Below are 25,512 nucleotides of genomic sequence, written 5' to 3'. Positions count from 1 at the left end.
TAAATTCAAATACAAAAATACCAGTTCATGGAGGGCGACAAGAAGAGCTGCAAACCTTGATAATTGAGGCAGTATGAATATATTTATGTTAAACTTTGTAATTCCAGGTTGATGAAAGTGAAATGGAAAAGGAATATTTGATTGTGCCAAAAACCGTTGCAGACATTTGTGCCAGTGTGCCACAGGTACTGTCTACAGCTCTGGTTATATGTTCTTATTCAATTTAATAAAATTATTTTGAAATATTTGTTTTTTACTAAATAAGCATGCAGCTTGGCTTACAAGAGTTCATTAACATATGAAGTCTGTCAGTTGTGGTTCCAAAGACATCACGGAAAATAACATTTTCTTTTTTTGCAGAAAAATTATCGCTGAACATCTTAATGCGATTTAAACCTGCTAAGTTTTTTCAGGAATTAGAATTTTTGTCTTTGTTATTTTTCTTTCTTGAAGAGTCACAAGAAAAGTGTTGTTTGTTGAACTCTTGTTTAACAAAGCATACATAAATGATTATTTAAAAGGTTTTCTGTAGTCATGTGTGTTAATTGCAGTTGTCAAGTGTTTACTTAAATCTGTTGTTTGATTAAAAATGAAAAACATGTTGAAGTTGAGTAACCTTAAAATTGTGTTATTCTAGGTGAATGTACATGGATTTGAGAGAGAAGAATTGCTAAAGTCTGTGACAGTTGTTGAAATTTGCAGTAATGTGCCACAGGTATGGCATTTAAATATGATCTTGTTTTATGGTATTCATTTGAAGTGAACCATGACAAATGGTAAATGTAGAGTGATCTAGTGGATGTTGTGATGTAGCGCTTGAAGCATTTTCAGATAGTACAATTATACACCTTGGAAACATATTTATAGAAAGTATGTTTCCAATAACATTGAACAAAATTTACACAGATGTTTCATTGTTTCTAATATGCGAGATCCTGAATATCCAGCAGGGATAGAAATTGTCCATCATGATTATGGGAAGATTTGAAAACATTCCAAGCCGCATAAAAGATGTTTCCCAGAAATATTGATTTAGCCTAGTAAGCGCCCAGCTTAAGAATACTAATAAAAGTACGACCATGATATCGCAACTGCACTGGTATCACAATTTCAACAGAGCAACATTACTGTTAACAATAGAATGCACCAGTCCAAATTTGAAACCCTTCCACCACTGTGGGACCCTTCTCCCGCTCCCCCCAAGTATAGGACAATGTCTCTTCTAGCCACCATCATTGCCAAATTGCAGAACAGGAGATGGTATATGTTAAATATCCGTTCCCCCCAGATTGCCAACATCACCAGCTGCAGGGTAAGAGTAAGCGTGCATCCCAGCACCAAAGAGATCCTCCTTCGCACTGCCTTCCACTACCCCTTCAGCTACAGTCATTCCCACAGTGTATGGAGCAGGATCTCCCTCTGCCCACATCCCCTCTGACAGCGATCAGTATCCGCCCTCCCCATCAGATATAGACAGGACCTTGTGTAGGAATCCCTGTGAAGCAGTTTCAACTGCACCAGCTGAAAGTTCGCTGTGATAGCTTCTTCCCGTTGGTACCTCCAGGCCTCTTCCCTGACATTATCCTCCATCGTTCCCAGGTCGCCTTCACACTTACTGCGTAGGGTTGTCAGTGAGGGCTGGATATGCGTCACAAGCAAGGTATAGATTTGAGACACAGCATGCTTGTGAAAAGGGACCCCCAACATCCTCTACTCTAAAGGTGCCTCGTTTGCCACATCCCGAATAAGTTCCCACGGTATACGATTGATCTGCTGGTAGCGGAGATACAGTCTCCCACCCCCAGTTCATATTAGGCTTGAAGCTCTGTGAGTGGGATCATCCCCCCTACCCCAGATGTCCCCTATCTTGGATATACCCAATGCCAAATCTCAGTGGGGTCTCCAGCTCCACTCGTCCTTTCCAACCCTTGGCCAGAGTCACCTCCTGCCAAACTCTAATCACTTGGGCAGTCGGGTCTGGCAGAGAAGCCCATCTGCCCACCCCATAGAACCAGCCAAGGTAACTCCCTCCCCCCTGGATTCAGAGCCCTCCTGTCTGCATACACAGATGGTTGCTGCTACGGCGCATACACCCAATCGTTGATGATGTGCATTGGGGACGCCCAATAATATAACTTCAGATTTGGGAGAGCCCCACCTAAATCCTCTGGCTTCCTCGTCAATACAAGGCAGTCCTTTGTGGGTCCTCATCCCAAAGCAATTGTGTTGTTGTCGCCTCAACCTTTTGAAAGAATGTGTCTGGGACCCTAAATGATGAATTCTGCAAGACATACAAAATCTTCGGAGGAAAATCATCCTGTATTAGGCCTCTGGGCCTATCGGAAATGGAGAGTTTCCACCAATGTGACAATGACCCCCTATAGTCTTGCAGGATACACTCCAGGTTTTCCAGAAAAAAAGACATCCAGTTTACTTGGGCCCAGATGTCAAATTTCAGCGTTTGCTGCGAGCAATGTAGGTGAGTTTAAACCTACTAGCAAAATAAGGAATCGCAAAATTGTGATTCCTTATTTTGCTCTTGCATTTAAGGTATCGCTATTTGAGATTCCTTAAATGCAATGTCAGTAGCACAAAAGAAAGTGTACAGTAGCCTTAAGGAATCGCTAATTACCACCAACTTCAAGTTGGTGGTATTTAGCGATTTCCTTTAAAAAAGCACTTTTTTGCTTTTTTTAACCCCTTCATGAGGCACAGTGGAACTGTGCTCATGACGAGCTGAGCTCATCATAACGGCCGCGGACGATCCACGCGCGGCTAATTCTCCACCTGTGCGGGGGTTCTAGTGTTGTGGGCGGAGTTGTGACGAGCTCAGCTCGTCATGAGCACAGCTCCACTGTGCAGCATGACGAGCTCAGCTCGTCACGAGCACTGCGCCGCGCGCGCGCCTCCTCCCCCCCAGCACCGCGGGGGAATTAGCCCCACGCAAAAAATATAGGCAACATGCCACACCTCACAACTTTGCTTCCCCAAGTCTACCTCACAACAATGTTACACCACAAAAGCAACACAGCACTCCAACTCATTCTCAAACACCATCTCCAACACATTTATTTATTTATTTATTTATTTATTTATGCATTTTTATATAGCGCGGACTTTACCCGAAGGTGTCAGAGCGCTTCACAATAGGAACAGAACTGATACATGAGAACATTACAAGTGAACAAAATACAAAAGCAAACGTTACATTAAATGAAGCAAAATGACAATTGTGCGCCAACAAAATATAAGAGGTAGCAAACTGTGCATTACAAAAGTGACAATCGTGAATCAACAAAATACAAGAGGTAGCAAACGGTGCATTGCAGGAGGAAAAAAGTGACGTGTGCAGGTTACAAAAAGCGTACAAAATAAATATAGAGGTATAATACTGCAATATATGGAGGACACTCCAGCACAAGAACAAACGTTACGAAGGCACTGGTGGCACTTGTGCAGGTGTCGACACAAACAAATGTAGGAGTGTAAACAGTGTGTTACAGGAGAAGGTGACGGATGCAAGTCACCCACGAGTCCCCGCCACAGGAAGAAGGACAATACTGCCATAAGAGGCAGACTCTCAAACCACAAGAACACACTGGGAAGACACTTCCATAGTCAAGTAAAATAGATGTTTCAGTAGTTGAAGGGCTTCCTTCAGATAGCAGAGAGGGCATGAATTACATTTGGAAATGTCTTTGAAGAAGGAGAGCTTTGAGCTCAGATTTGAAGGCTTGGGAGGAGGAGGTGGTCCGGAGCTGAGGCGGAAGTGAGTTCCAGATTCTCACTGCGCTGCCTGAAAAGGATTGGGCCATCGATCTCTCCTTCTTGAAAGTGGGAGGTTCAAGTAGTAGATTTTCCGCGTTTCGTGATGGTCTAGAGCCTCCAGAGAGTTTCAATTTATTCGCCAGGTAGCGCGGAGAGGAGGAGTGCAAGGCTTTATGGGTGATGCAGGCAGTCTTGTAGATAGCTCTAGCCTCGATGGGGAGCCAGCGGAGGGAGGATAACATGGGAGTGATGTGGTCGCTTCTTTTGGCCCCATAAATGAAACGAGCTGCTGAATGTAGAACAGACTTAAGGGGGGATAGGTGTGATTTGGGGAGGCCAGTCAGAAGAGAATTGCAGTAGTCAAGTCTGGAGAGGACCAGCGATTGGACCAGGGTTTTGAGGTCATGCACCGGGAAGAAGGGACGAATCCCCCAAAGAAGGCGCAGTTGGTATCGGGCAGACTTTGCAATTGAATTAATGTGGGAGAGTAGGTTGAGTTTTGTGTCGAGTATGACACCAAGGGACATACACATGCAGATCCATCAAAATGTTTTCTTAGCATGCTGGATGAGGAACACGATAAAGAACAGCTACACGATTACTATCCTAATACAGCTAATACCAGCACTAAAAACACACCTGCTACACACCCACACATTACTGATCACTCTTCTACAAAACAAAGTCCCACTATCACCAAAGGTCACTCTCTACACTGTCTACTAATAAATGCTCGATCCCTCTCTAAAAACAAGCATCACATATACGACCTTCTCACCGATGCAAACCCAGACATACTATTCATAACCGAATCATGGTTGGGAGAGGATATGGCTCCAGTCCTGCATGAAGCCATTCCTCTAGGCTATCAAATAATCACCCAAAATCGTATAGCCAAAAAAGGAGGTGGTCTAGCTGTTGTATTCAGGCAAACAACACATAAAGTTGACAACATCTCCATAAAGAATTGTGAGGCTCTTCTAACAAGATGCAATCCTACATCGTCTTCCACCTGTAACTTCCTGCTCCTTTACAGACCTCCACCTAGCAAGGCAACATTCTCAGACACACTTCTAGACACAGTTTCAAACCTGATAACAATACACTCCAACCTATGCGTAACAATCACCGGCCTAGACGCATTGAACCTGCATCAGATTGTCCCCAATCTGACACACACTGCTGGACATATCCTAGATGTCATTTTTGCTAATACTGAACTAGTTACCTTTCAAACTATAACTCCAGTCACATGGTCAGACCACCACTTGCTTGGTTTCCAACATAAAACAACGCTAAACGACTCACCTAAAACTACCTTACATCCATCCACCTATCGGCCGTGGAACAAACTCAATTTGGAACACTTGGAAACACAACTGACCTATCGCAGGGCAACTGACCTATCGCATGGGTTTAATGTGCTGAGAAGTTTGATATCAAACTTCTCAGTTTTCAGTGTAGTCATCATGGTGCTGTGGAGTTCGTAATGACAACCTCCCAGCACCATATACTCTTAATGGCATCACTGCACTTACAGTGCCCAGGAATGGCCCTGGGTACTGTAGGAGCACAGGGCTCATGCACCTGTGCCCACACCACTGGCATAGTGTACCCAGCTAGAGGGGTGACTGATGTATGCCAGGGCAGTGTGGTTGTGGGCATGGCACACAGGGATGTGTGCCATGTCGACTCTTTATTTAGTTCTGCACCAGGACACTCAGCCCGCAAAGGCAGTGTGTGTGTGTCAGGGTACAGGGCCCCTAAAGGTGGCACAATAAGTGCTGCAGCCCTTAGGGGTCTTCTCTGGTCACAATGCCCTGGGTACTTAGGGTACCATTTACCAGGGACTGACATGTGGCCAGAGATGCCAATTGGGTTTTGTTTCAACACAGTTTTAGGGAAGGAACACAGGCCCTGGGCACCTGATTGGCAGGAGCCCAGGGCACACTCAGTCAAAGCACATCAGCAATTCAGCAAAAAGTTGGGGCATACCATGCAAGAAAGATGGCACTTTGTCACACAGAGGTATCTACCTCTGCTAACCCTATTTTGGTCAGGACAACCCCAGTTTACCCAAAGAGGTTACCCAGAACTGGAGTAAACCCACCATGACCAACAGGGTCAGGAGGCCTACCTTGATGTTTGACATCGGGTCAGACCGCCATGCCAAGGACAGCGCAGCCATAAAGCCTAATACCCAGCAGAGGGGCTACTGACAGCTGTCGGCACCCAGAAACATGCTTTTAGCTCTCCACTCACAGGTGGATCGATTAACAAATAGGTTTCTTTGGGCTTGGGGGGGGTCCTACTGCTGTTATGGAGTGGGGTTACTACCTCTTGTAGTTAACACCCTCGTTCTACTCTCTTCTATTAGGTGGGGGCCACAACCTCCTGCTGAACACTAGCCTAACTAGTAATTACTGTTCGAGGCATGTGGGCTGCTGAATTCATATCTGTGCATAGATCGCCACCTAGTGTTGTGTCGGGATGATTGCACTTTTATTACTTTTTGGGGGGGGCGTTAAGGCTTCCTCTGTGTCAACTTTGGAGTTCTTCCTTACTGGAGCAGAATCTCCTTAGCGTGTTGGAACTTTTTCTAAATGTTGCCCACCTTTTCTGCCCTTCTTCCTGTTGCCTTTCCTTTGGGGCCTATGTTTACTAGCTGTAGGTTCAGCACTTCCAGAATCCTTGGAGAGAACGGGCACTGGACCAGTACCTATTTTGGGCCAAGACCAACCTATGAGAGGTACTTTCCTAGGAGTCAATCAGGGGGAGGTTTGAACTGACTACCACCCTCTGCCAACTGAGGGTCCCACCTATCACTAAGGGTACGAAAGCCACAGGTCTAACATTACTCTTACCCTAGACAATCCTTACTCGTCTAGCCTCACCTGGTAAACATTGGTCTGGAGGTACCAACCTGTCATGCAAAGTTGTGTGACTGGCACAAGTATCCCTCAGGGCAGAAATTGGGGGTTGATTCACCTCAGTGTGATGGAAGTGTCTGCTTCCCTGTGGAATCACCAACTCACCTTCTGGCCCCACTTCCCAGTTGAAAACTAAAAAGATCTTCTCATCCAAGGAGTCATCCTCACAGGCTATACTAGCAACCCCAGGAGTCCCTTGTGTACTGCCCAACCAGCTGACAATCAACATATGGCCTACTGTCTGTGAAACCTTTTAAGCTTAGAGTCCCTACTACTCTGGTTACCGCTAGAGCTGGGGTGGGATACCCTATCCACTTTTTTAGGGGCCTGGGTCTCTGAAGGAATCTCTTTGGAGGATTTACCACCTCCTTCTTTTCCCTTCTGTGGGCCTAGCCCCCCTTTCTTGGAATCTCCACCCTGAGGATTTTTAGGAATCTTAGTTCTCCAGTATTAGGGGTGTCTTTTGTAGATTCACATGCCTGAATCATTCCCCGTCGTCGGAGTGGGAGTCCCACGGTACATATAAAAGCAATAGTATGCTATAAATACATAGTAAATACCAATAAAAACTAACCAGGAAGTAAAGTAGCCAAAGCTACAGTAGAAAAAACTTCCACACCTATGACTATCCTAGTCATTTTGTATAGTCCAAAATACAGCCAATCAGGCGCCAGCACCCACCAGAAGGTTCTCCCCAGAGGCTCAGGCTCTCAGATTTTCTACCGCAAGTCGTGTGAAGGGAGTCTCCCTGAGCTCTGCTCAGTTTTCTTCTCTTTCTTCCTTTTGGATCTTTTCTTCAAGGATGTCTACAAAGAAATCTGTTGAAATGTTTAGAGCCTGTGATTCTTGTGGTAAGCTTCGGCTTTTTAAAGAGGACCCCCACAAGAAATATATTTATTGCCTGTACCCAGATCACCAAGTCAAGGACTGTAAGATCTGCAGGACTTTTCCTCAGAAAACTCTCAGAGACAGAGAGGGTTGGTTGCTTTTGTGGCTACAAAAGCTTAAGGATTCTGATAATCCTGTGTCTGAGGTTGGCAGTATAGCCTATGGTTCCACTTCAGCGTCTAGAAAGAGGCCTGCGTCTGAGGTATTGCCATCTCCTGGAGCTAAGGTTGCTAAAAAACATCAACCTTCTAAGGGATCTGACAAGCCTTCCCCTTCTAAGGCTAATCCCACACGGCAAGGATATGGAGGGCTCTTCTGCACCTCAAAAACGATCCACCAAAAGATTACCTCAGGCAGTTGACAAAATTTCACCTCAGACTGTTTCTTTATCGTCGACGACGCCATCTTCTGTCTCATCGTTGACGAAGACCTCCGTCGACTCTACATCCACGTCGACGGTGACATTCTCATCTCCCAAGCCCCAGATGATCATGTCGACGGCAGCTTCTTCACCAACTATGGTCTATGTATCCGTTAGACCTCTATCGTCGACGACTCCTCCTAAAGCTCTACCGTCGACGAAGAAGATACCGCTGACGGGCTCGTTTGCGAGCTCCGCACCGTCGACGAATCCGATACCGTCGACGACGATCCTACCGTCGACTAAGCCCAATCCGTCGACGACTGCCATACCGTCGACGAAGCCTGTCCGTCGACGAAGTCTATACCGTCGACAAAGCCTGTACCGTCGACGAAGCCTGTACCGTCGTTGTAGTCTGTACCGTCAACGTAGTCTGTACCGTCGACGAAGTCCTTTTTGTCGACGAAGTCCATACCGTCGACGAAGCCTGTGCCGTCGACGAAGCCTGTTTCGTCGACGAAGTCTATGCCGTCGACGACGGAACCATTGACGTCTGCCTCATCGGCATTGGTGGACGCACCGTCGACGCCGCAATTGTCATCTTGCACTGCGTTGCAAGTCTGGTCACGGTCTACGGTGTTCTTGACACCAAAACAGTCTTTAGTTCAAACGCGTGAACCAGCTTTCCAGCTCTCACCCCTACATATTTCGCCTCAGAAGTCGCCGTTGCAGGTTCCGGACCAGCTTTTAGACTCTGACAGTTAGGATTAAGTGGTTCAAAGGACATTCGGAGCAGCCACTAGTCCTTCTGAGTTAAATATAAAATATCAAGAAGAAGAACAGGAGTATATACAATCACCTGTACGTATGGCGTCTCCTGTAGACAGAGTCCCTGTCTCACAAGTGCCAGTTGCTTTACTTACCAACTTACAATATATGTTGGATGATTATTAAAGAAGGTTTCCACCATCTGAATCTACAGGCTCGGTGCCTGTTACTCCGGCTACTGAAGCGCCTTTGCCAGTTTCTCAACTAGCAAATCCTTCTTCACCTCCACCACACAATCAGCCTGTGGATGTTCAGTCTTCGGATGAAGATGATCAAAGAGAAGAAGGAGAGGTACAGGATGAGTCGGAGTGGGATGAATACCAGGTGCAAACTCCTTCTCCTTCACCTTAGACTGTCTCAATTTCACCGCCGGTGGACTTGGGCAGTTTCCACCTTTTGATGGAGCGTGCTACTAAACGCTTTCATATTAATATGGAACACATGGACCAAGACTGTTTTCTATATGATTTTAAAGACCAGCCCAGAAAACAGATCAAGTCTATACCCATCATTGACTTTATTTGGCAGGAGGGGATTAAGGTCATGGCAACCCCGGCGTCCATTCTTCCAGTCCTGCCACAGATGGAGAAAAAGTACAGGGCACCGGACAAATCACCTGCGTGCCTTATTGGACAGCCTAAGCTTGACTCTGTAATTGTCCAAGCAGCACAAAAGAGGGCTAGAAATCCTTCCTTTCCTGTTACAGCTCCGCCGGACAGAGATGGCAAACGCCTAGATTCTATTGGGAAGCGTCAACGACTGTTCGAGCAGCTAATTCATTGGCCATCTTGGGAAGATATGACCGACAGATGTGGTCGGACATCGCACCGTTCATTGACCTTGTTCCTGAACCTTCCAAGGCTGAGGTGCTGAAGATCCTACAAGAAGGCCAAAGAATCTCAGAAGAGATTATTGATTCAGCAGTTGATGTAGCCTCAACTGGCTTTCGACAACTAGCGGGTGCTGCGGTCCTCCGTAGGCAGGGGTGGCTACTTTTCACTTCCTTCAGACAAGGGGTCCAGAATAAGGTATTGGACATGCCATATGATGGTGAATATCTGTTTGGCCCCCAAGTGGAGGAAGCCTTGCAGATGATTAAAAAGGATACGGAAACAGCTAAATCCTTGGGAAGCCTTCAATTCCGCAAGCCGCCCTTTCGAGGAGTGAGAGGACGGGGATCGTCCTCCAATAGAGGTGGATATAACCAGCAATCCTCCTACAGACAGGGCAATCAGCGCTTTCACACTCAGCGCTACCAATCTTATGGCCAGAGAAAGTCTACTTATACCCAAAACAGGGGAAAGACAAATTACCGTGGAAAGGATAAGCGCCAATGAGACATTTCACCTGCCACCACCACAGCCCCACTCTCGATAAAAAATTGGAGGACGAATATCAAAATTTTACTCAAATTGGCTGTCGATAACGTCAGACAAATGGGTCCTGGAGATCGTGGCCAGGGGCCATGCCCTAGAATTCGAGAAATTTCCTCCAAATGTCCCACCGAAAGGACCACCTCCAGCTCACCTGAAGGAGCTGTTTGCCCAAATCAAATTGATGATTCAAAAAGGAGCGATCGAGAGCGTACCTCAGAAGATGAGGGGCATGGGGTTTTACTCCAGATTTTTCCTAATAAAGAAGAAAAACCGAGAGTGGTGCCCGATCCTAGATCTTCGCGCTCTAAACAAGTATTTAAAGAAGTTAACATTCAGGATGTTATCGCTTCAGGAAATATTACATCTTTTGGCAGCGGGAGATTTCATGGTCACCTTAGATCTCCAAGATGCATATTTCCATATCCCCATTCTACCTCGCCACAGGAAATTCCTACGCTTCAGGGTGGCTGGCAGGGATTACCAATTCAAAGTCTTACCTTTCGGACTACGGTCAGCGCCAAGAGTATTTACGAAAGTTTTGGCCCCGGTGGCGGCGCACTGCCGGCTGGAGGGAATTCAAATTTTCCTATATTTAGACGATTGCCTTATAAAGGCCAGTTCTCGCGAGGTTGCACATTATCATCTACAACAGTGTCTACACCTGTTTTAGTCTCAGGGTCTGTCCATCAACCTCGACAAATCCCAAATGAAACCTTCTCAAAGACGAGCTTTCTTAGGAGCAACATTGGCACCCAAAGCTCCAAGCCTTTGTGTCGGAGGAAAGGCAAATGAAGATCAAACATATGTCGCAGAATCTGCTATCAAGAAGATTAGTTTCAGTTTGACTGTACAAGTCTTTTCTGGGGATGATATCTTCTTGCATCCCATTAATACCAAACTGCCGCCTCAGGATGAGACCGCTTCAGGAAGAACTGAACCTACAGTGGTTACAGGTCTCCGGCACCTTCAAGGATCTCATCAGGATCACACCGCTCATGCGAAATTCTCTCCTCTGGTGGACACAAAAGCGACATATCCAGGAGGGGTGCGCATTCCTTCAAGAGGCACCAAGCCTTACCTTCACTACAGATGCGTCTCTCGAGGGCTGGGGAGCGCATCTTCAAGGCCTCACAATCAGCGGCAAGTAGACTGCTTAACAAAGGCGGTGACACATCAACCGTCTGGAACTGAGAGCCATTTTTCTTCCACTCAAGGCGTTTTGTGCAAACATTCAGGATGCCAATGTGTTGGTGAGAACAGACAACACAACAAGCATGCACTACGTCAACAAGCAGGGAGGAACACGATCACTTCTCCTGTCCCAAGAAGCACAAGACCTATGGGCATGGGCTTTAAAGCACAACATAAATCTTCAAGCAGTGCATGTTCCGGGAACAGAGAACGTCCTGGCCGACGCACTCAGCAGGACGACGGTCTCCACCCACGAGTGGGAACTGCATCAGCAGACAGTGGAGCGCATCTTTCACCTGTGGGGTCGACCAAACCTAGACCTATTTGCGACAAAGACCAACAGCAAATGCCAATTCTTCGCAAGCTGGCATCCCCAAAAGAACTCACAGGGGAATGCGTTTTCGATAGATTGGTCTCTGACATATGCGTACGCTTTTCCACCAATTCCACTAGTCCCCAAGGTCCTGCAGAAAATGAAGAGGGAACCATGCCGACTGACTCTAATTGCTCCCAGATGGCCACGCCAGTATTGGTTTACAGAGCTCCTTCTTCTGTCGGATTGCGAACCGATTCAGCTGAATCCAATCCCGAACTTACTCAGCATTCAGAACGAACAGGTTTACCATCCGGATCCAACATCATTGAGATTAGCGGCCTGGCGCCTGAGTACCGTGAGTTCGCCCACCTAAACATCCCGGAAGACTGCAAAGAGGTTCTGGCCAAGGCAAGGGCGCTCGGTACCATAAAGACATACAGTCTTAAATGGAAGCGTTTTTGCATCTGGTGTCGCTCAACCGGGGTTCACCCTTTTTCAGCAAAGCCGGAGATTCTGCCTTTCTTCCTGCAATTAGCAAGATCAGGCCTGTCTCACGCAACCTTGAAGGTCTTTCTGGCTGCGATCTCAAGGTATCGACAGGATGGGACCAATTCCCTTTATTCTGCGAGGATTATACAACAATTCTTTAAGGGCCTCTTTAGAATGTTCCCTCCAGTACGCCGTCCACCTCCGGCGTGGCATCTAAATGTGGTCCTGGCACAACTCATGCGTCACCCATTCGAACCCATCCACAAGGCAGACCTGAAATATCTCTTGTGGAAGGTATCATTGCTGCTGGCTTTAACGCCCTCCAGGAGAGTCAGTGATATCCAGGCTTTCACTGTTCGCCATCCTTTCCTGCAGTTTACAAGTGACTCTGTAATGCTCCGCACTAATCCGAAGTATATCCCCAAAGTACCTTCGGATTTTCACCTCAACGAACCGATAATTCTAAAATCATTCTTTCCTAACCCGCAAACACCGGCGGAAAGAGCGTTGCATACGCTGGACGTCAAAAGGTGTCTTAAATTTTATCTGCAGAGAACATCCGCTTTGCGCAGTTCTGACCAACTATTCATCACCTACGGTTCAATTCGTAGGGGGCAGGCAGTTTCTAAACAGACTATTGCAAGATGGATATCTTCTGCCATTGCCTTTTGCCATGCACAAGCAGGACGACTGTTGCAAGCAGCTCCTAGAGCGCACTCTACAAGAGCAATGTCGTCATCTACGGCTTTATTTGCTGGAGTTCCTCTTCAGCAGGACGGCTACTTGGGCCAGTCGCCATACATTTACCAGACATTATTGTCTGGAGGCAACCAGCGAAGCTGATACTTCTGTGGGTCGAGCAGTTCTACGGAATCTTTTCAAATAAGGTGAGCCTCTGTTTCCCACCTCCTTTTACTGCTGTCAGACGCTTCCTATGTTCTATTTGTTATACATGCTTGCAGGATTGCACTCTGCTATGCTTAAAATGATATGTGTATTTTCAGTTTGCACTGTGATATGCCATATATGCTGACAAGCTTGACTACAATTGGCGTCTGCCTAGCACAGATGTACTGCTAGCTACTCTGATTCAGGCATGCGAATCTATGAAAGACACCCCTAATACTGGAGAAGAACAATAGTTAGTTACCTGTAATCTGTGGTTCTCCGGTATTGGTGTCTTTCATAGATTCACATGCAACCCGCCCACCTCCCCTCAGAGGCTTTTAGGCTATATTGGTTGACCTTCACTCCTTGCGAGAAAATCTAGGAGCCTGAGCCTCTGGGGAGAACCTTCTGGTGGGTGCTGGCGCCTGATTGGCTGTATTTTGGACTATACAAAATAACTAGGATAGTCATAGGTGTGGAAGTTTTTTCTACTGTATCTTTGGCTACTTTACTTCCTGGTTTGTTTTTATTGGTATTTACTATGTATTTATAGCATATTATTGCTTTTTTATGTACCGTGGGACTCCCACTCCGACGACGGGGAATGATTCAGGCATGTGAATCTATGAAAGACACCAATATTGGAGAACCACAGATTACAGGTAAGTAACTATTGTTCTTCTAACCCATCGATTAGCTTTCTTCGCAGCTCACTGGGACCAGAAAGTGATGGATCCATTAGACGCTGATATATCTTGTCTGATGTACAGTTTGCTAATTTGTGATCTTTCAATATCATAATATAGAGCCCTTCCTTGTCCTGCACCTTGTTGCCTTTCAACCAGCCACCTAGGGTTTTGACTGAAAAGTCAACACAATCTACCGAGGTTTGACTCAAGGTTTTGTGAGTCTCCCTGAACTTAATCCTGTACTCCTCAGTGGTGAGGCCAAAGCCCTCAATCAGTGTACCCTTCATTAGGTCATAGGACTCAGTATCTGCCTCATTAAGTACTAGATGTCTGTCCCTGCACTTTCCTGAGAACTGCTCCCAGAGCAGAGAGCTCTAATGTTTTTGGCTTAGCATTCTTACTCTACAAGCCCTCTTAAAGGCTGTGAATCACTTGGTGATATCATCACCCTCCTATATTGGGTCAATGCCGTTGGGAGTCTTTGGGTCAAAAGGTTCATCTTTCTCTCTGTTTAAAATATTGCTGCCACCAGAGATGTGTCCTAGGCCCTTCTCAGCCCTTTAATTTTCTATGGCCAAGATTTTGGCCTCAAGGGCTATTCTTCTAGCTAGTTCGGGTCTTCATCTTCTACTTCTTCTGGGGTACTGTTGGAGGTACCCCCAGTAAGGGTACCATCAGAAGGGGAATCGGAGGAATCATCATCAGCCTTACTGGCAGCTCCATCCCCAGTACGGTTTTCTGTCATTGCCCGGGCTCTCTTTTGTTTGGCAATCAACTCCTGGAGTTTTGCCCTAGTGGGTTTGGGTCCCACAGCAATGTCACATTATTTAAAGAGGTACTTAAGTTTTCCTAACTTAAGGGTCTTGTAGGGGGCAGGTTGAGTTCCTGACTAGTACCCTCTGTATCAGATATGTTTTTAAGCCAGCTGGGACCATATTGGAAAATCGACAACAGTTCTAAAATAGATTTTTAGGCCTAACTATTTGTATACTTTTTAAAATTCTAAACAGTTTGAACTGGGGGGCTTGACACAAGGCCCTAACAGTTATTTTTAATAATTTAGAAAAAAATGGAATTTAATACTTTTGGATTCCTTATTGGATTCACTTATTAACAGAGTGGTACAGCCAATGTCAATGTAAGAAGCTGGCTCTTTATATAGTATACCAAAAAGAGGTATGTTGTGTAAAGAGCCCATGTGTCCTGTATGATTGGATAGGGACTTGATCTACCAATCCCAAGGTGCCCTATCTAGTTTAGTGTGGTTGAGCAGCCTTAGGCTTATCAGAGATTAGTATCAGACATTTGTTACACACACAGAGTCAATAAATGATGTACACACTCAAAAAGGAGATCCACACCAATTTAGAAAAATATTACTTCTTTTTATATATATTTTTAACCCCAAGAACTTTGTAATGGGTTAAGTACTTTGTTTTGAGATACCACTGTCTTGAAAGTATACAGAAATACACTTTCATTCGGTGAGTTGTCACTGATTTGTAGTATACAGAAATACAATGACACTTGTAAAGGTTAAACGGTAATGTTGTCCTATTGGAAAGCAACTCATACTGCATACGGGTACTTAGCAGGGGCTTGCAAGACTTTCTTTCTGGATATAAGGTAAGTAAGGGGCAAGGTACAAGGCATCACCAACAGTATACGTTGACGGCTCAGGGTCATCCGGGTGCCAAGGTGCATTCAGCGTCGGTTCCCCGTTTAAATCAAAGAGCAACGGTCCAGTCAAAAAGTGTGTGGCGGGTTCACATTCTGGGCGATCCCAAAGGGAGGCTCAGCCCTTGAGGGTCTCTGGCATGCAGAGACACTGTTGGCCCACTGGAACTGGAGGCGGGGACTGGGTGGCCAGTCAGGTGGAGTCCTGGGGGGGTACTTATCTTTTGTGGATCTTAGTGCCTCCGGGGCACCATCGGTTCACAGCAACTCAGACTGGAGGGTTTGTGCTCCGTGAGGTTTTGTCCAGCAGGGTCACGCTGGCATAGGCTCTAGTGTTGGTCATTTTGGTGCCTGCAAACGTGAAGGAAAGCAGCTCCTCCGCTCCAAGAGAGATGTTGCTGGCCAGTTGAGGTTGTGGGTCAATCCTCCATAGGTTTTGGAGGTGACACTGCTCGCATATCAAAGGTTGTGTGCTCTTTGAAGCTCCTTGTCTTGACGTGCTAATTTACAACGCATTCTGTTTGGATAAGGTGTAAAGGATTGTCTCTGGCCTCTGAGAGCCGGGCCGTCACCTCCTAGGGGTTCAGAAACTCGTCTATGGAGGCAGGCTGGACAGGACCACACTAGAGGACTAGTAGGTTTCAGGGAGTACCTCTAAGGTACCCTCTCTGTGCAGGATTTTATAAATCCATCACTGGAATAAGTGTGGTTCTCCAGTATTAGTGGTGTCTTTCATAGATTCACATACCTGAATCATTCCCAGTCGTCGGAGTTGGAGTCCCACGGTACATAAAATGGCAATAATATGCCTTAATATCATAGTAAAAAGCAGTAATTCCCAACCAGGAAGTAAAGTAATCCAAGCTACAGGAGAAAAAACTTCCACACTCATGACTATCCTAGTCATTTTGTATAGACCAAACTGCAGCCAATCAGGCGACAGCACCCACCAGAAGGTTCTCCCCAGAGGCTCAGGCTCTCAGATTTTCTACCGCACGTCATGTGAAGGGAGTCTCCCTGAGCTCTGCTCAGTACTTCTCTATTTTCCTTCTGGAATCTAGTATTTTGAATATGTCTACCAAGAAATCTTTATTCAGGCCTTGTGACTCTTGTGGAAAGCTTCGGCTTTTTAAAGAAGACCCCCACAAGAAGTGCATCTACTGCCTGTATCCTGAACATCAAGTGAAGGACTGCAAGATCTGTAGGACCTTCCCTCAGAAGACCCTCAGGGAAAAAGAGGACCGCTTGCTTTTGTGGCTACAAAAGCTCAAGGATTCGGACTATCCTGCGTCTGAGGTAGGCAGTATTACCTCTGGTTCTACTTCAGCCTCTAGGAAGAGAGCTGCTGATGAGATGTTAACCTCTCCTGGGGCTAAGGTTGCTAGGAAGCACCTTCCTGTTAAGGGGTCTGAGAGGCCTTCCTCTTCTAAGGCTACTCCCCCTGTTAAGGAGAAAAGTGGTTCATCCACGCCCCCGAGAAAATCCACAAAGAAGTTACCTCAAACATCTTGTGAGAAGACTTTACCTTAGAAACAGACCCTGTCGTCGACTTCTTCATCGACGAAGATCTCCGTCGACTCTACGTCTACGGTAACGTTTTCCTCTCCTAAGCCTGAGATGATCATGTCGACGGCGTCTTCATCGCCGACGATGGTCTATGTCACTGTTAGACCTATCTCGTCGACGGCAGAGTCTTCATCTTCTGCCATCGTCGACGCCTGTCCTTCCACCGACGAAGAAGCCACCGTCGACGGGATCGTTGACGACCACCAAACCGTCGACGAAGACACCATCAACGGCGAAGAGGTCGACGAAGATACCATCGTCGACGAAGCCATCATCGTCGACTGAGACAGCATCGTCGACGAAGTTACCATCATCGACGAAGACACCACCGTCGGCGGAGCCTTTATTGTCGACGACGACCTCATTGTCGTCTACCGTCAAACCCAAGTCGACGAGTCCTTTGCTAGAACCCCCGTCGACGCCACAGCGATCTTCTTGTACCACTTTACAGGTGTGGTCGCCGTCTACGGTTTTTCTGTCGATGCCAAAACCGTCTTTACTTCAGAGACGTGGTTCAGCCTTGGAACCTTTATCTCCTCAACATATTTCTCCGCAGAAAATAACTCTGCAGGATCCAGACAAGCTGCTGGATTCTGAGGACAGTGATGAGGATTCTCTTATTGAGGAAACATTTGGAACGGCTACAAGTCCTTCCGAATTAAATATAAAGTATCAAGAGGACGACCAAGAAGATCAGCATCCGCCTGAGCAAATGACATCAACTGTGCCAAATGTCCCTTCAGCTCAGGTGCCTATTGCATTACTTACCAATCTTCAATGCATGCTAGATGACTATTACAGGCGTTTTCCGCCATCCGAATCAACAGGCTCTATACCTCCTACACCGGTGGTTGTGACACCTTTGCCTGACCCCAGACCTTCAAAATCTCCTCCACCTGTATCATCCAATGTACTGGACGATCAGCATTCTTCAGAAGAAGAAGAAAGAGAAGAAGGAGAAGTCGATAACGAGTCCGTGTTGTCGGAGTGGGATGATTACCAAGTTCAAACGCCTTCTCCTTTGCCACTGGCTACTTCAGATTCACCTCCAGTGGACATAGGTGGATTCCACCTTTTAATGGAGCGGGCTACGAAATGCTTCCACATTCATATGGGCATACAGAGCAAGAATGCTTTTTATATGATTTTAAAGACCAGCCAAGAAAGCAAACGAGGTCTATACCTATTATAGATTTCATCTGGAAGGAGGGGATTAAAGTCATGTCTCACCTGGCTATCATTCCTCCGGTCCTTCCAAGGATTGATCAGAAGTATAAAGCTCTGGAGAAGTCCCCTGCTTGCCATACAAGTCAACCAAAACTAGATTCAGTAATCTTGCAAGCTGCACAAAGGAGATCTACGAACCCTTCATCTCCAGTCGCAGCTCCACCTGATAGAGACGGTAGGTGCCTGGATGCCATTGGCAAGCGTGTTTCAACGATGGCAGCTACCACGGTCCGAGCTGCTAACTCATTGGCCATCCTGGGCAGATATGACTGGCAGATGTGGTCAGACATCTCGCCATACATAGACCAGCTTCCAGAACCCGCTAAGTCTGAAGCACAAAAGATCCTGCAGGAAGGTGAAAGAATCTCGGCTGAGATGATTGATTGTGCTGTTGATGTGGCCTCAACGGGTCTCAGGCAATTAGCAGGTGCTGCTGTCCTGCGTAGGCAAAGTTGGCTGCGCTCCACTTCGTTCCGTCAGGAAGTGCAGACAAAGGTATTGGATATGCCTTATGACGGAGAGTTTCTGTTTGGTCCGCAAGTGGAAGAAGCCCTGCAGACAATCAAAAAGGATACAGAAACCGCTAAATCCTTGGGCACCCTGCAATTTCGTAAGCCGCCCTTTCAAGGCGCGAGAGGACGCGGGTCGTTCTCTAATCGAGGCGGATATTCACAACAGTCCTCTTACAGACAGGAAAACCAGCGCTATCAAACACAGCGTTATCAATCCTTTGGTCAACGAGGCAATAATTATTCCCAGAACAAAAGGAGACCTGCCTACCGCGGAAAGGATAAACGACAATGAGCCTTATCACCTGCCACCGCTTCTGTCCCAATCCCACACAAAAATTGGAGGACAAATATCAAAATTATACTCAAAATGGTCTTCGATAACATCGGACAGTTGGGTCCTGGACATTGTAGCCAAGGGCCATGCCCTCGAATTCGAACAGTTTCCACTGAATGTTCCACCACGAGGTCCACCTACAGCTCATCTAAAGGAGCTGTTTACCCAAATCAATTTGATGCTAAAGAAAGGAGCAATCGAGAAGGTTCCTCAAACGCTGAGGGGAACAGGATTCTACTCCAGATTGTTTCTAATAAAGAAGAAGTCCGGAGAATGGCGTCCAATTCTGGATCTCCGTTGCCTAAACAAATATCTGAAAAAACTAACGTTCAGAATGTTATCACTACAGGAAATCTCCTGTCGCCTGGAGACTACATGACCACCTTTAATCTCCAAGATGCGTATTTCCACATCCCCATCTTACCTCGACACAGAAAGTTCCTGCGTTTCAGAGTGGCTGGCAGGGATTATCAATTCAAGGTCCTTTACTTTGGACTGCGCTCGGCGCCCAGGGTTTTTACAAAGATCCTGGCTCCAGTGGCAGCACACCTCCGGCGGGAGGGAAAACAAATATTTCCATATTTGGACGACTGCCTTGTCAAGGCCAGTTCGTACGCAGAACAAACAACCATTTACAACAGTGCCTAGCTCTATTTCGATCTCTGGGCCACTCCATCAACGTCCGCAAGTCCCAGTTGATACCGTCCCGAAGACAAGCTTTTTTGGGGGCGACGCTAGACACCCAGCTGCTCCAAGCCTTTGTGTCGGACGAAAGACAAGTCAGAATACGGGACATGGCTCGACATCTACTTGCAAAAAAGTCAGTTTCAGTCCGACGGTTCAAGTCCTTTCTGGGAATGGTATCATCTTGCATTTCGTGGATACCGAATTGCCGTCTCAGAATGAGGCCTCTTCAAGAAGAACTCAGCTTACAATGGCTGCAGGTCTCGGGTTCATTCGAGGACCTCATCCAGATCACCCCTCGCATGCGGGGTTCCCTTCTCTGCTGGATGCAAAAAAGGAATCCACAACAGGGCTGCACGTTCCTTCAGGGCGCACCAAGCTTTACGATTACCACGGACGCGTCCCTCGAAGGCTGGGGAGTTCATCTTCAGGGCCTGACAGTCAGCGGCAAATGGAGCCCTCAGCAGAAACGGTGGTACATCAATCTGTTGGAGCTGAGAGCCATCTTCCTTGCTCTCAAATCGTTCCGAGCGATCATACAAGGAGCCACTGTATTGGTTCGCACGGACAATACGACAAGTATGCACTATGTCAACAAGCAGGGAGGGACAAGATCGGCTCTCTTGTCTCAGGAAGCCCAGGAGCTATGGGCATGGGCAATACGGCACAGAATCAATCTTCTAGCGGTTCATGTACCAGGAACAGAGAACGTTCTTGCGGACACGCTCAGCAGGACAACAGTGTCCACTCACGAATGGGAGCTTCATCAGCGGACGGTGGATCGGATCTTTCGGCAGTGGGGTCATCCAGATCTAGACCTCTTCGCAACCAAAAAGAACAGCAAATGCCGGTTCTTTGCAAGTTGGCATCCCCAAAAAGACTCTCAGGGGAATGCGTTTTTGATCAACTGGTCTCAAATATATGCCTACGCTTTTCCACTGATACCGCTAGTTCCCAGAGTCCTGCGGAAGATGAAGAAGGAACCGTGTTGGCTGATTCTTATTGCCCCCAGATGGCCTTGCCAGTATTGGTTCACCGAGCTCTTTCTCCTATCGGAATGCGAACCAATTCAGTTGCGTCCAACTCCGGACCTGCTCTCTATCCAGGACGGTCAGATTCACCATCGGGACCCGACATCTCTGAAGTTAGCGGCCTGGCGCCTGAGTACCTTGAGTTCGCCCACCTAAACATTCCTGCAAATTGCAAGGAAGTACTAGCCAATGCAAGAGCACCTGCTACTATAAAAACGTACAGTCTCAAATGGAAACGTTTTTGCATCTGATGTTGTTCAGCTAGAATTCATCCTCTTTTGGCTAAGCCAGAGCAAATTTTACCTTTTTTCTTACATCTAGCAAAATCGGGATTGTCTCATGCAACCCTAAAGGTTTTTCTGGCAGCGATTTCAAGATACCGACAGGATGGGGCCACTTCTCTTTATTCTTCAAGAATTATACAACAATTCTTCAGAGGTCTTTTCAGAACGTTCCCTCCGGTATGTCGTCCACCACCATATTGGCATCTTAATGTGGTATTAACACAGCTCATGCGCCATCCTTTTGAGCCTATCCACAAAGCAGATTTGAAACTCCTTACATGGAAGGTGTCACTTCTATTGGCTTTGACTTCCTCTAGGGGAGTCAGTGACATACAGGCTTTCACAATTCATCATCCTTTCTTACAGTTCCCTAATGACTCAGTGGTGCTCCGCACGAATCCAAAGTATATACCTAAGGTGCCTTCGGACTTCCACCTTAACGAGCCTGTCATCTTAAAGACATTCTTCCCTAATCCGCAATCCCCTGCAGAAAGGGCATTGCATACACTGAACATTAAGAGATGTTTAAAGTTCTATTTGCAAAGAACATCTACGTTACGCAAATCTGATCAACTATTTATCACCTAAGGGACGATTCGTAAAGGACAAGCAGTATCTAAGCAAACAATTGCGAGATGGATCTCTGCAGCTATTGACTTTTACCATACACAAGCAGGACGACCTTTGCAAGCAGCTCCTAGAGCGCACTCTACAAGGGCAGTGTCTTCCTCAACTGCTCTTTTCGCTGGAGTCCCTCTCCAGCACATCTGCAGAGCGGCGACCTGGGCCAGTCGGCATACTTTCACCAAACACTACTGTTTGGATGCAGCCAGCGAGACCGATGCTTCAGTGGGTCAAGCAGTTCTGCGTAATCTTTTCAAATAAGGTGAGCCTCTGTTTCCCACCTCCTCTTACTGCTGTCAGACGCTTGTTATGCTTATTTTATTGTGCACCTGCTCAAGTATTTGCATTTTATCATGCTTTAGTGATGTGATTGTTTATATATATATATATATATATATATATACTGGAGAACTACAGATTACAGGTAAGTAACTATTGTTCATTTATGAATACAAGATGTTTGATACCAAACACCATATGTTTCAGTGAATCCATCATGTAGCTGGGTAACTCGTTTTGACCAGTGCCTAGTACATGCCTTAAGATGCCTTCCATGTTCACTTGCAATATGTAGTAATATAACTAGACACCACAGGGGCATATCTGCTCATGCAGAATGTCCTCACATAAAATATAATGCACCCTGCCTTTCTGCTCAAAGACCTGTTCCAGGGGTGAATTACTTATATTGAATGCAGTGACTTTGGCATGGCACACAGGAGCATTCCATTTCATGTTTGCACTCATTGTCTGCACCGTCACGCAGCCTGCAATGGCAGTCTGTGTGGAATTTGTGTGTAAGTCCCTTAGGGTAGCATAAGATATGCTTCAGCCCTTATAGGTACCAGGGGTACAATTTACTATGGACCTACGGGAGTGCTAAATTTCTTTGCCAGTTGTTATAATTAGGCATCTCCTGATTTTAAGGAAAAAGTACTGGCAGTGAGATCTGGTGGGCAGGCCTCAGTGCACTGCCTGTGTAAAAAAAAAAAAAAACTCATTCATTGGCTAAAAAGGGAGCAAAAAGTTGTGGCGCAACTGCAACAAAAACCCCTTTTCCTACAAGGGCCAACACCCATTTTCTGCAACATTGCTATCAAGTATGGCCACTACACAGAGTCTAATGCCTTTTCAGCATCTGATAACAGCAGGATCGCGGGCTCACCTATCAAGTTCACAATGGTACAAACGTTAAAACAAGCGTTGCAGATTGTGCCTGTTTGCTCAGTATGGCATAAACCCTGACTGACCTGGGGCTATTATCGTTTTTATCACCCTCAGGAGCCTGTATGCCAGCACCTTAGCCAGTATTTTTGTTTCCATATTTAATAAGGAGATCAGCCGATAAGAGGTGCAATCATCCCTGTGCTTCTCATCCTTATGGATGAGGACAATTTCCGCCTGCCTCAGATCTCTAGGATGAATGCGACTCTGTGGTGCTTCCTCAAAAATCGTGTTCATGGAAGCCACCACAGGGGATTTTTCACCTTTAAAGATTTCTGTCGGGAACCCATTCGGGCTCGGGGATCTTTCACTCCGGAGCTGGGACACTGCCTCAGAGGTCTCCTGAACTGTTAGATCCCCCTCTAAGGACCTACTTGTCTCCTCCAGAAGGCAGGTGTTGGACTTGGCCCTGCTTGCAGGGTCATCCCGAACTTTTTCGCCTTTTTCCCCCTACCCTTTTTGCTGTTGTGGAGTGAGTGGTTGTTGGATGTTGGACACTTTAGCGCTGGTTAGCAGTGCCAAGTGTGTGTGCTTCCTTCCTTACATAGAATTATATTAGGAACAACCTTTAGGGGACATCTCCCCCCATGGTAGGAAATGTATATGCCATGTGTGGTGTGAGAGGAAAATAAATGCTGCGCAATGAGGTGCAGAGGTTTATTTTCACCAGTAAAGGAAATGTCACTTTTAAAATGGACCCCATTGCTGTGTGCTTTGTGCTGCCTGCCTGTGGTGGGTTGGCGGTCTAGTGTTCGAAGTAACAGGGTGCCCTACACCTCCCCCACAGTGACAGTTTGGACTGGAACTGCCAGGAGCCTTCTAGAATGTTCTAGCCCTTTCTGGTAGGTGGGATGAGGGGGGTATATATAGGGGGGCTGTGCCTCCATGTGACAGACTGAGCATGAACTTGATCGAGAGTTAACACTGCCAGGGGGTACTGTCGCAAGGGCCTGCGTGCTGGCCCCTGGGCCGATCTGTACCCCTGTACTGTCCACAGGGCTAGTGAGAGACCATGCTGGAGTGGAGACTGCTGCATTTGCAGGAAAAGAGGAGCGCTATAATTTGCTGGACGGGACCTGTGCGTGCTGGGTAGCGCTAAGGAGTGGTGTGCTGCTTGCCGTGAATTCCTGCATTTTGTTGCCCTCGCGGGCGCCCACCCCACATTTGTGCCGCCTTCGTGTTGAATTACTCAGCGGGAGCCCACCCTGCGTTTTGCCGCCTTTAGCGGGGGCCTACCCTGCACTTTGCCGCAAGGAGAAATCACAGCGGGCCCGGGCAGAAGACGCGGCCAGGAAGCCGAGTAAGGGCGCGCCTGATCGCAGGCGGGGCACCCAGATGGAAAAGGAAGCCCCGCGAGTTCACAGGAGTGGATCCTGAGAGACTGGAAGCTGTCCGGCGGCCGCACCACCACGTGGGAGTCTTGGTCCTAGGGGAGGGGACTGGGTGAATACCGGAGGTCGGCCTGCCTGCGCGGGGCTCTGGTGTGTGAGGGAGAGCCCCGCGGTGCGGGCAACAGAAGCGCCGGAAGGAAACCGGGGCGGGTGCCCACCCAGCCGGTCGGTGACCCCGCAGTCAGGGGCTGGCGCCGGAGAGGGCCGCTGTCTGTGAGGCTCTCTGTGAGCTGAGGAAAGCCCAGAGTGCAGCCGGAGTCGTTAGAAGCCTCGCGTTCTCCAAGCCAAAGTCCCGGTCCCAAGAAGAGGGACCGGGGGAAGTGAGGGGAGCAAGGTTGACGAAGACACACTGCTGGTACCTTGTTCCACCCAGGAGAGCCCCAGAGCAGCGCGAGGAGTGCCAGTGAATGGGGCTCAGTCTGCTGGTGGTTGGGTGGGTCGGGCACATTGCCGGTGCCCGCCCCCGGTGCTCATTTGGTTCCTCAGCTGCCCCACTTGATAGCGGGCAGCTACAACAATGGTGTCTTTTTGTACTTTAGAGTCCCAACAGAGGGACCCCAATGCGCCAGTGCTTGTTGTCGGTCACAGCTGCACCACAGACGTGGGCAACTGCAGTGTGGGCAAGTCTGCTGATTCCCGAGTCCCAGAGAAGGGCTCCAATGGACCCGTGCTAATTCTACCTGGCACAACTGCCCCGCTGGACAGTGGGCAATTGCAGCAATTGGTGCACACTGTGCTTTTTGCCTGCGAGGCCTATTGTCTCTGTTGGTGTGGTTGCATGTGATCTATGCTAATGAGGCCTCTATGCTCCCTAGGGTACGCCCTATGACATGCCATGATGTTTTCATTTCATGCTTGAGGCTACTGCGTTCCAGGCTCACAGGTTTATGCCTACTGCATCTGTTTGTACCTAACATTAAGCATGATGTGTCGTTTATGCCCCTAATAATGCCTAACGCAAATGTTCAGGCCTAATGTCATACGAGGATGATCTCAGGTGGTTCATGCCTGACTAATGTGTTTAGGCCCCATGCTAAAGTCATTTATGCAAGTGTGTTTATGCCCAATGTGACGCATGCTGATACAATGCGTAGTGTTACATTCCTACTGTTTTCATGCCTACTGTTACGCCTAAGGGGTGGTGATGCCCAGAAGATGCTAATATAGTTAGGCATAATGTCTTCTTGTTATCCCAAGTATGCGTTCATTCTATGCCTGGGCTCATGCATTTAGG

At 47.2% G+C, this 25,512-nt stretch overlaps 1 protein-coding gene across 4 annotated transcripts in view; it reads left to right on the top strand.

The window, feature by feature from the left end:
- Window positions 1–25,512, top strand: part of TASOR2 (transcription activation suppressor family member 2) — a 1,020,110-nt gene that overhangs the window by 529,048 nt on the left and 465,550 nt on the right. For all 4 annotated transcript variants that reach the window (XM_078677333.1, XM_078677324.1, XM_078677320.1 and 1 more), the window contains exons 20-21: window positions 108–185; window positions 638–715. In XM_078677333.1, the coding sequence (XP_078533459.1) occupies window positions 108–185; window positions 638–715 (156 nt within the window). The remainder of the gene's footprint in view (window positions 1–107; window positions 186–637; window positions 716–25,512) is intronic.

This window comes from Lissotriton helveticus, chromosome 1_1 (assembly GCF_964261635.1).
Source record: "Lissotriton helveticus chromosome 1_1, aLisHel1.1, whole genome shotgun sequence".
In the NCBI taxonomy this organism is placed as follows: domain Eukaryota; kingdom Metazoa; phylum Chordata; class Amphibia; order Caudata; family Salamandridae; genus Lissotriton; species Lissotriton helveticus.
The sequence above is the reverse complement of the archived record's forward strand: the minus strand, read 5'-3'. Positions and strand labels throughout refer to the sequence as shown.